This window comes from Leptodactylus fuscus, chromosome 4 (assembly GCF_031893055.1).
Source record: "Leptodactylus fuscus isolate aLepFus1 chromosome 4, aLepFus1.hap2, whole genome shotgun sequence".
Lineage (NCBI taxonomy): Eukaryota > Metazoa > Chordata > Amphibia > Anura > Leptodactylidae > Leptodactylus > Leptodactylus fuscus.
This window is the reverse complement of record NC_134268.1, coordinates 132,990,747-133,002,868: the sequence shown is the minus strand read 5'-3', so window position 1 is coordinate 133,002,868 and position 12,122 is coordinate 132,990,747. Positions and strand designations below refer to the sequence as shown.

The 12,122-nt window shown below is 43.3% G+C and overlaps 1 protein-coding gene across 1 annotated transcript in view; it reads right to left on the bottom strand.

Moving 5' to 3' along the window:
• Nucleotides 1-11,772, bottom strand: part of TGFBR1 (transforming growth factor beta receptor 1) — a 42,396-nt gene extending 30,624 nt beyond the window's left edge. The window contains exons 1-2 of the mRNA XM_075271141.1: nucleotides 11,466-11,772; nucleotides 2,043-2,288 (exon numbers count right to left, since the gene is read on the bottom strand). Of these exons, the coding sequence (XP_075127242.1) occupies nucleotides 2,043-2,288; nucleotides 11,466-11,556 (337 nt within the window). The 5' untranslated portion in view covers nucleotides 11,557-11,772. The remainder of the gene's footprint in view (nucleotides 1-2,042; nucleotides 2,289-11,465) is intronic.
• Nucleotides 11,773-12,122: the final 350 nt, after the last annotated feature.

Below are 12,122 nucleotides of genomic sequence, written 5' to 3'. Positions count from 1 at the left end.
GCACTCAAAGATCTTTGACATTCGCTGAATAGAATGCTTGACGGCCTCCGTCCATGACCTCTGTGACAAATTTAAAGCTATTTGGGAACTCTGGCACTCCTACTGGGTGGGCGGTGAATTTTTAAAATTCAGTGGGTTTATCAAACAGTCTGCCATCCCTTCGTCTAAAACTACCCAACCACATCCCTTGCCTTCAATTTCCCAAACCGCCCAATGGATGATGTTTTGTTCAATTTCCTGTATTATTACATAAACAATTTTATACAAATTACATTAATACAAATCTTGGTTTCTCATATGCAAGATCCTGTGCTGAAATCCACATTCCATCCCCTGAAAACCAAGTTTGGAGAGGTCAATTTAAACATTAATATCTTGACCATTATAAAAGATATGATATGACATAGTTCATTTGGTGTCATAAGAGATTGCAGTGTGAAGGTTAGTTAACTTCTGTGACTGGTGTCTGTTCTTCTGGTCTATCAGGGGACTGAAAGAACAGACAAACTGTTCCCTAAAATAGCAGACACCAATGGCACCCAAGTCACCCTACTGAGTACAGGCAGAGAGACATATTAGCCTAGCTTAAAAGGGGAATATAGTCTCCTGGTTTCTGACAAATCAACAAAGAACTTACACTTAGTAATTCATTCAACGAACCTTGGCAGATATTTACATGGAAGAAAAAGTAGTAAGGGCAAATAAAATTAAAAATATCATTAAAAAAGAAGGCTAGATGATCACCTTCTGAGCAAAGGATATGAAAAGTTATAAATTACCGTATTTTTCGGACTATAAGACGCATTTTTTCCCCCCAAATTTGGGGGGAAAGAAGGGTGCGTCTTATAGTCCGAATGTAAGGCGGATGCTGGGGAGGGTTAGACGCTGGCACATGTGCCGGGGCCTGAGACATCACTACTAGAGATGAGCGAGTACTGTTCGGATCAGCCGATCCAAACAGCACGCTTCATAGAAATGAATGGATGCACCTGGTACTTCCGCTTTGACGTCGGCCAGCCGCTTAACCCCCCGCGTGCCAGCTACGTCCATTCATTTCTATGCGAGCGTGCTGTTCGGATCGGCTGATCCGAACAGTACTCGCTCATCTCTAATCACTACACTCCTGCCCTGCATGAAGCCAGCAGCAGCAGGAGTGATGCTGCTATTCCGCTCCTCCGTCCCTCCCCACAATAGCAGTAGCGATGTCTCAGGCCCAGGCACATGTGTCGGTGTCTAACCCTCCCCGGCATCCGCCTATTACAGTGGATGCCGGGTCTGTATTGGCGGCCCCTTCCCCCCCACCCAAAGTGTAAACTACCCCCCGGGGCCGGTCCCCACTGGCCCCATACCTGCAAAGTTGCAGGCCGGCTCCTGCATGGCGATATCGCAGGAGCCGACCAGTTCGGGTGACAGTCAGGAGCCTACTGAAGGCTCCCAGGCCTGTAACTGTTATATTAGTACTGCGGCTGGGTCTATGACCAGCCGTAATAGTAATATACAGAATGTCCCATAGACGGCAATACACTTGTATTGCCGTCTATGGGACTTGCAATCAAATGACTGCAGGTTCAAGCTCCCTAGGAACTAATAAAATAGTTTAAAAAAAAAAAAAAAGCTTTAAAAATATATAATACAAAAAAAAAAAAAAAAAGAATTGAATAAGAGTTCTAAATCACCTCCTTTCCCTAGAATACAATGTGGCCTTGCAGCTGTTGCAAAACTACAACTCTCATATATTAAATATTTTTACTTCAAAATTTTTTTTCCCTATTTTCCGCCGCTAAGACCTGGTGCGTCTTATAGTCCAGTGCGTCTTATAGTCCGAAAAATACGGTAGTTAATACTACATGATATACAATTGATCAGATCTAGATTGAATGTAATGAACCTTTTTTTTTTAACCTAAGAAACCAAGCAATCATGTCTTATAGTAAACTAGTCAAGTTTTCTTTCATATAATCAATGAATGTCATGAAAATGCTGTTTGCAATAAAGCTGACAGATTCTTATGCTTTTAGCCACATAGCATATCAGTTACTTACCCTTAGGAGATGGAATTCTTGTATTGCAGAAATCCTTGCTACAGCAATATGCAGCATTATATACATAACTGTTGATGTTAGAAGCACACATGAATGGTCTGTCTGCAGGAACAAGTTCTGAAGTGGCAGCACACAAACTGTTATGGGTTTCCTTGCCATCTTGTATTACTAGAGTTGCAATGCACAATCCATCAGTTTCACAGGTTTGGTTGTCTTTCATACACTGCTCACAATGACATTTTAATGCTGAAAGAAGGCAAAAGAAACATATGCATGAAAATATGAAGAAATATAACTCTACAAAAGTTGAAGGGCTTTTTTAAGACATACATATTGATGACTTATCTTGGGGGTGGGGGACATGGTAATCTGCAATACCAAACACAGCCTCTAAGCAGTGCATAGCACTGGGATTGGTACTGAGTGCATAGGCTGCAGTGAATGGCAATGAACAAATCATTCTCCCCCTTCTCCCCACATTCAGCGGCACAGATGAATTAGTAACAACATAGTCATGATTACACACGGTCATCTGCTGCCAATAATCTGCATCTTTGAGGTCACACATTGACATCATTGCTCGCATGGGTAAAAATGGAGAGGGCTCAGTAGCTAAGCCCTCTCCACACATGGTGTACGCCAGCGGTATAATGACTGCTGTCTAATGCGCTGCAGAATATGATAGCACTATACAAGCTAAAAAAAAAATACATATCTAAATACATACAATACAGACAGTATCCGCCGCTAACAGCCATACAATTACCATAATTTTATTAAACGCTGCCATCCAGCAAAGTGTGTGGATTTTAATGTACACTGCAATACATTAGAATTGCAGTGTATAGTATGAGGTATCAGACCCCCTAGGGCAGTGATGGCCAACCTTTTTGAGACAGTGCCCAGACTGCAAATCAAAACCTTAAAACTCTGTGGATCCACCATTGTGCACCCACAGTCGTATGAATGGGGCTTAATAGAACTTGTACTAAAAGGTAATGGTTTCTGTATTTGGTAGTTTTGAACAATTAATATTCACTATTTACATCACACAGGATCTGTTTTATAGTGACTGTGCAAAGTTATTATAGCCTGTACTAATATCACGTCTGCTATAAAACATATACTGTGTGATATAAATAGTGAAGGGATCCCACACAGTACAGTCTGCGCCACAGTGACCTCACACAGTACAGTCTGCCCCACAGTGGCCCCCACAAAGATTTATATACTCCACAGTAGCCCCCCTCCCCACACAGTATTAAAGGGGTTGTCCCATCACAAGGATCCTATCTATACTGCTTGTTAATGTGGATGTAAGACTTTTCCTAAATACACTGCTTCAGCAAAACTGCTTTGTTTGTCCACTATCTTACTTTATTCATTTCATTGTTGACACAGCCCTTGACTTATCTGCTCAAAAGTCAAGTGATGTATCTGCCTGCTCTCAGGGGGGAGGGAGAAGGGCTAAGTGCACGGGAGCGAGCCTGTGTATCTAGCTATTCCTGTGTCTACACCACATGACCTAGCTCCCTGCTATCAGATAGGGGAGAGGAGCTGCTTTCATTTCTGAACTCATCTTCTGTTCTCCCAGTTATCAGGCTAGCTAATTCAATTGTGTTCATTATGGAAGACAGGCAGTCTCTGTATGTAACACAGAATGGAGTTGCTCCTGCCTGTACTTCATAGTCCAATATTGTGCATATAGTGTTTTTTGAGGACCTTTGATGACATCACAGGCCCTTCAGCCGCCCCATAGGATCATGCTATGTGGGGGAGGAGCTACACGCTAATTTGGGGGCGGAGCTAAACGGCAGGTTGCATGTGAAACCCCACCCACCAAATGACGCAAGAAACCAAGAAGAAAGAAGATTTTACAGCAGTGAAGACTGGTGAGTATGCAACATGGGAATACCCCTTTAAATGTTCCACAGTAGCCCCCTAACCACACAATAGTAAATGTTCCACAGTAGCCCCGCTCTCCACACTGTAGTAAATGTTCCACAGTAGGGGGAAATCAGGGTTGTGGGGTAGGTTGCAAGCCGGGCTCGCACAGGGGTAGGGAGAATGACACAAATATTATATTTTCACATGATTTGCTGCCCTCTGGTTTTTATGTGTGTTTGTCAGATGTTTTTATCACATACAGAAATATAATTGCAATCATATTATGAGCAACAAAAGCTTATATTGACAGTTAGAATGAGTTAATGCAGCAAGTCAATATTTGCAGCGTTGACCCTTCTTCTTCAGGACCTCTGCAATTCTCCCTGGCATGCTCTCAATCAACTTCTGGACCAAATCCTGACTGATAGCAGTCCATTCTTGCACAATCAGTGCTTGCATTTTGTCAGAATTTGTAAGTTTTTGTTTGTCCACCCGTCTCTTGATGATTGACCACAATTTCTCAATGGGATTAAGATCTGGGGAGTCTCCAGCCCATGGACCCAAAATCTCTATGTTTTGTTCCCTGAGCCATTTAGTTATCACCTTTGCTTTATGGCAAGGTGCTCCATCATGCTGGAAAAGGCATTGTTGATCGCCAAACTGCTCTTGGACGGTTGGGAGAAGTTGACCTTGGAGGACATTCTGGTACCATTCTTTATTCATGGCTGTGTTTTTAGGCAAGACTGTGAGAGAGCCGATTTCCTTGGCTGAGAAGCAACCCCACACATGAATGGTTTCAGGATGCTTTACAGTTGGCATGAGACAAAACTGGTGGTAGCGCTCACCTCGTCTTCTCCGAATGAGCTGTTTCCAGATGTCCCAAACAATCGAAAAGGGGATTCATCAGAGAAAATGTCTTTACCCCAGTCCTCAGCAGTCCACTCCCTGTACCTTTTGCAGAATATCAGTCTGTCCCTGATGTTTTTTCTGGAGAGACGTGGCTTCTTTGCTGCCCTCCTTGAGACCAGGCCTTGCTCAAAGAGTCTCCGCCTCACAGTGCGTGCAGATGCACTCACACCTGCCTGCTGCCATTCCTCAGCAAGCTCTGTACTGCTGGTAGCCCGATCCCGCAGCTGAAACACTTTTAAGAGATGGTCCTGGCGCTTGCTGGTCTTTATTGGGCGCCCTGGAGCCTTTTTGCCAACAATTGAACCTCTCTCCTTGAAGTTCGTGATGATGCGATAGATTGTTGACTGAGGTGCAATATTTCTAGCTGCGATACTCTTCCCTGTTAGGCCATTTTTGTGCAGTACAATGATGACTGCACGTGTTTCTTTAGAGATAACCATGGTTAACAGAAGAGAAACAATGATGCCAAGCACCAGCCTCCTTTTAAAGTGTCCAGTGGTGTCATTCTTACTTAATCATGACAGATTGATCTCCAGCCCTGTCCTCATCAACACCCACACCTGTGTTAATGGAGCAATCACTGAAACGATGTTAGCTGGTCCTTTTAAGGCAGGGCTGCAATGACGTTGAAATGTGTTTTGGGGGATAAAGTTCATTTTCTAGGCAAATATTGACTTTGCAAGTAATTGCTGTTAAGCTGATCACTCTTTATAACATTCTGGAGTATATGCAAATTGCCATTAGAAAAACTGAAGCAGTAGACTTTGTAAAAATTTATATTTGTATCATTCTCCAAACTTTTGGCCATGACTGTATATATCCTCAGTAGCTCCTAAGATTTGGGGCGGTTGTCCATTCTAGTGTCTTTTCCTTTGTAAATTGTAAATTTGGGGTATATGCTTGCACAGCTTACACAGTCCCTTCTTGTCACAGCCAGTTACGTTCTAATGATTTGGTGGGTTTTTGTCTTCACATTGTACAAGCTATATTTTCTTTATTTTTCCGGTGAAGTAGCCACATGAGGGATGAGATGTATTTTGTAATGACAACATTTCTGGGTGCTTATAACATAGAATAAATTTTATTAACTTTCTTGGTGGATTAAAAAATCCCCCAGCAATTCTGGTATTGCTTTTTACCCTTTTTTTTTTCCATGCAATGTATAGTATAAGTAACATGCTACCTTTGCGGGTCTGTACAATTACGGCTATATCTCATTTATAATTTTTTTTTTTTTTTTTTTTTTTTTATGCTTTACTAGTTTTAAAGAACAAACAGTGTTTGGGGAAAGAAATCAATTTTTTCATAAAGTTAACTCAGTTAAACTTTTTTTTTTTTTTTTTAAACTTTTTATTGATGTCCAAGGAGCTGCGCAATTATAATGCTAAACCCCCGCCCCAGCCCATGGAATTAGTCTTAATGGGGCTCTATCAGCAAAATTATGCTGATAGAGCCCCACATATGCATGAATAGCCTTTAAAAAGGCTATTCAGGCACCGCTAAAGTTATATTAAACTACACCCCCACTCCCCGTTTTAAAATAAAACCCTAAAAAAAAAAAAAAAAAAAGAAGAAAAAGAATATGTTAAACTTATCTATTGTGCACGGTGGGTGGGCATTCCTCTTCCAGCGATGTCTTCGGGTCCCGGGCCATTGATAAAAAAATGGCGCGGGTGCATGCACAGTAGCATGCTGCTACTACTACTACTACTTCTTCTGCGCATGCACCCGAGCCATTTTTTTATCAATGGCAGTTCACGAGCGCTGGAGGAAAACGGGACCCAAAGACATCGCTGGAAGAGGAGGCATGGCTGAAGATGACGTCGGACCCTGAATGCCCGCCCACCGTACACGATAGATAAGTTTAACATTCTTTTTTAGGGTTTTAATTTAAAACAGCGGTGTAGTTTAATATAACTTTAGCGGTGCCTTAATAGCCTTTTTAAAAGCTATTCACGCATATGTGGGCTCTATCAGCATAATTTTGCTGATAGAGCCCCTTTAAGTACTCAATTCCCTGAAGGATCAACCAGGTATGTGGGGGCTCCAGGCACCCTAGAGTCACAGTCAGCTGCAGAAAATACATGTGGGCACCCCCCAAACTCGCTGCTGGGGGTGGCCAGGGGAACCTTTAACTAGGCAGAACCCCTTGGATGCTGTGGTCAAACATAACCAAGGGGTTAAGGAGCAGGGTTTTAGCTGTCAGCTACAGCTAGCACCCTCTCCCGATGCCGCTGGAACTTTCGGTTTCACTTAGAAATCCCTAAGATGCCGTGGTCGCATCTTATGGGTTAAACAGCGAGGATCAGTGTTATCACCATCCCTGTTGTTGCAGCGGAAGCCTGGCTGTCAGATGCAGATACACAAGAGCTCTGCTTCTGAGCCCGCTCGATCACAGTCACGTACCTGTACGTGGGGATGCAGGCACTACCCAAATTCTCTGACGAAAATGTACGGGATTTGCTTTACATGGCAACATCTTTTTAATGGCTTTGCACTTCTCAACTATTTTACCGTGTTTTTTTATGATACATCAGGCTTGAAATAACTAGCCTAATTTAGTAAATAAGTTGAATATTTTTTTCGCTTGAAGTAGAAGAATGGTATAAAATGTGAAAAGATGTAAAAAAAAATTTAAAATATACTATTGCACATAATCATATTAAAGTTGAATTTTCTAGTTCTTCTGATTACTGATAAGGGCAGGTTCACACCAGCGCCCGATCTCTGTTTTGCAGGTTTCCGTTTTCTGTCGGCAGAAGACCAAAGCCTGGCATTCAGTGTCCGCATGTGAGCGTCTTCTGCTCTCCACGGTGAAACAGTTTTTTTTCTTTTAACCAGACACAAAGTCCTGCATGTCCTGTGTCCAGTTATTTAAAAAAAACCAAAAAAAACCAAAAAACAAAAAACACAAGAGCAGAAGACGCACACAGGTGGACACTTTCTAAACCCTTCCAAATGAATGAGTTTGAAAACTGCCTGCCAGTTTTCGTCTCCTATCCAGTTTCTTCCCAAAATTTTGGAGGAAAATGGGGAATGCATCTTATAGTCTGAATGCATTGCTTCACTCTTGCCGCTGCCAGCTTTCAGCAGCGGCAGGAGTGGGGCGATACAGTGGGCCCTGGGCATCCGCTGTGCTATTACAGCGGATCCCGGGCCAGTAAAGATAATGGCAGTTGCTCTGCTGCAGAGTAGTCACCATAGCTACTAGACCTCCGCTGTAATGAACAGTGGAGAGAGAAAGCTAATACCCGCTGATCAGAGTCCACTCTGATCGCAGGCATTACAACCTATAAGTCCCCCAAAAGATATTAAATTTCCAAGGGCATGGCGGTACCTTGTTAGTTGCAGGCCAGCAACTGTGTGGTGAGATTGCAGGAGCCAACTTGATCCTAATTAAGGTTTCCAAGCCTGTCAAAGTAATATCTATGACCAGTCTCAATAGTAATGTACAGAAAATCAAATGATTGCAGGTTCAAGCCCAATAGGAGGGGCTAATAAAAATAGTAAAAAAAAAAAAAAAAAATACAGTTCTAAAGCTCCCCCTTCTAATAGTATAAAATTACTATGAAACATGTACACATTAGGTATTCCTGTGTCCGAAAATGCCTGGTCTACAAACTTATAAAATATCTTAGGGCGAACGTCACAGCGGAAATGACTGAAAAGTACCGCACTGCCGTTTTTTTTCACAGTTTTGCCTCAGATTTGAATAAAAAGTGATCAAAGCAATTCCCCAAAATGGTGTAAGTTAAAAGTACATTTGGTCCTGCAAAAAATTATGCCATGTGCATCCTCATACAGCTGCAGGGCCACCTGTCAATGTGGCTTTCTAGCTGTTGCAAAACTACAATTCCCACATATTAAAGATTATATTTTACTAAATTTTTTACTTCAAAATTTTTTCGCTAATTTCCTCCTCTAAAACCTAGATGCGTCTTATAGTCCGAAAAATACAGTATCTCTTTAGTAAAATTAGATAAAGTCTCAAATTCATCTGTGTTATTTATTCAAAGATTCACTGACATTTGCTCTTCATATTTTAGTATAACCTGCTACAAACCAAGGTTTACAGCTGAGGAGGTAAATGGTTCCATTTAGTCTAACAAAATTCTAAGTGTTTAGGTCAGAAAGGGCAATTTAGCTGTAGAAAATACCAAACTGATCTGCAAGGTTGTATTTTGACGAAGATTTGAATCTGGATTTCTCAAATTCTAAAGCCAAGAGGCTTTCATTTTAAGTGAAAGCACGAACCAAAGTACTTTAGTACAATTTTACGGCATTCAGAGGTGACAAATACAATGTGACACAGATGTGAAGTGAAAGACCTGTATGATTATATAACAATGTCATTCCATTCTAAAAGGTTAAAGGGATCCTATCATTAAAACGCAATTATTTGTGACTAACACGTAGGAATAGCCTTAGGAAAGGCTATTCTTCTTCTACCTTTAGAAGTCTTCTCCTCACCACCGTTAGAAATCCCAGTTTTCGCCAGTATGCAAATGAGTTCTCTTGCAGAACTGGGGCCTGGGGCGTCCCCATTGCTGCGAGAGAACGCTCCAGCGCCACCTTCATCTTTTTCAGGAACGGCCTCTTCACGCTGTTTCTTCTGGCGCCGGCGGTCAAACTTCTAGGCCTCGGGCAGAGCCGACTGCGCATGACCACGAAAACAAGAAAAATGACCGCTTACACAGTGCCTCTGCCCAAGGCCTAGAAGTTTGACCATCAGAAGAAGACGCGTGAAGAGGCCGTTCCTGAAGAAGATGCAGGCGGCACTGGAGAGTTCTCTCGCAGCATTGGGGACACTCCCAGTGCTGTTTGAGTGCTGGGGCCCGCCCCCAGTGGTGCGAGAGAACCATTTGGATAGACAAAAAAACGGGATTTATACCGAACGGCAGCGCGGAGAAGACATCTAAAGGTAGGAGAACAATAGCCTTTCTCATGGCTATTCCTACATGTTAGTCACAAAAAATTCCGTTTTAATGATAGGATCCCTTTAAAGGGGTATTGCCAGCTCGCATACTCAGCAGTCTTTACTGCTGTAAAATCTTCTTTCTTCCTGGTTTCTTGCATCATTTGGTGGGCGGGGTTTCACATGCAACCTGTCGTTTAGCTCCGCCCCCAAATTCGTGTGTAGGTCCGCCCACCCATATTGGACTATGAAGTACAGGCAGCAGCAACTTCATTCTGTGTTACATACAGAGACTGCCTGTCCCTGCCTTAATTAACACAATTGAATTAGCTAGCTGATAACTGGGAGAACAGAAGAAATCCTCTCCTCTATCTTATAGCAGGAAGCTAGGTCACATGGTGTAGACACAGGAATAGCTAGATACACAGGCTCACTCCCGTGCACTTAGCCCCTCCTCCCTCCCCCCTGAGAGCAGCAGATACATCACTTGACTCATGAGCAGCTAAGTCAGGGCTGTGGCCACAAAGAATTGAATAAAGTAAGATAGTGGACAAACAAAGCAGTTTTGCTGAAGCAGTGTATTTAGGAAAAGTCTTAAATCCACATTAACAAGCAGTATAGATAGGATCCTTGTGATGGGACAACCCCTTTAAGGTACCTTATGCATCCTAACACAAGAAATTTAATACACATTTTAAAGAGGACCTTTCACCATTTGGGGCACATGAGGTTTAAAACACCGCTAGAAAGCAAACTGAATTCAGTGCTTTCCCTTTCTGTGCCCCGGTGAAGAGATATCGGTGACGGTACCATAGCTCTTCACTGTCAGAAGGACGTTTCTGACAGTCAGTCAGAAACTCCCTTCCTCACAGTAGCGCTTATTACATACCATACATCCGGTACATACATACATCCGGTACAGATTCCCCGATAATGAGCGATCGCAGTTTTCAGCTGCATGTGCAAATCCACATACAGCTGAAAGCTGTCAATGTAGGCCACGGTCATGACTGCAGAGTGTGACCTCTGCCCAGAATAAGGCGTGATAATTTAGTGGGTTTTGGGTTGCAGTTTGGGCACTCGGTCTCTAAAAGTTTCGCCATCACTGCCCTAGAGTCAATCAGCCGGACTTCCCAGCACCATATATGGCGCCCAGGAACAAGGGTTGTGGCGCAAAATGTGCCTTGCAAATGTTGGCCACAATATCATCCCTCATAGATGGACTGAGAAATCTGTCCCTATATTGCCATGAAAATTTATAAAATGTCAATTAGAATACAGCAGGCATTGTCAGCTTTGCCGGTACATGACTGGGTGCTAGGGTTATCGGTTCCAAAACTAAGGTCATCAATATCTCTGCAACCAGGCACATTCCGGCAAAGCAGCAGCCTGTCAGCTGTCCAGGAGTACAGAACAGGGCCAATGTTACAGGACATGGAAGCTTCTCTTTAATAACGTTCTATAAATTCTGCCTTGCAGTCATGAACAACTGAATCAGAACCATCACATTATCCATCCATGTCATCATAAAACCATGCCCCATACAAAGCCAAGTGAACACCACAGAATCCTGCAATAGCATATACATAGCACAGGGTGGGCGGGCAGGCGCATCCAGCTCGGCTTCCTAAACACACGGTACACATTGCCTCGTCCATTCCCGTCCCCCGGCCATGTTGTTGGCATTGGACAGCAAACCCCATCTTACTCACCCTCAGTAACGGAAAGCCGCAGAGCCAGCAAGTACAGGCAAAGGACGGGCAGCGCCACCCCTGCCATCATTCGGACAATAACCACAACCATCACATCACCCCTTCTTTGCTTCTTTCTCGCCGCTGTTTATGGTTTTAGCTCCGCTTTCCCGTCTATGGCGACTTTTCCGCTAAGGGGGCAACCCCTCGTTCCTCGACTGCTTCCTATTGGATGAATAGGGCCAGGCCAAGACTCTAGCCGTCCTCGCTTTCCAAAACACAAACCGTGACGTAAAGCCCTTTCCTCCACCGCCCTGGAGTCTATCACAGTCTGATCACGCCTGCCGACGTGCTTACGTCAGAGCGTTTCCTCACTACTGTACGTGTTGCTGTGTTCGGGCTGGTTTGGAGGAGATGGTTAATGTGTTATATGCTGCTCTTTGTTCTGGAGTGTCTCACTGCTCCAGAACCGAGCGCTGGTTATCTCAGGTTATATTCAAGGAGAGCCAGGGACAGATACTTTCTCTTTTCAGTCTGCTTAAAAAAAGTGTTCAGCACACTAAAATAAGAAAGTATCTGCTGCGTTCACACAGAGTTTTTGATCAGGAAACTGACTCAAATTCCTTCTCCAAAAAAAGCTTCACCACACAGTCCTATGGCGAGGCATTTGCAGGAGGA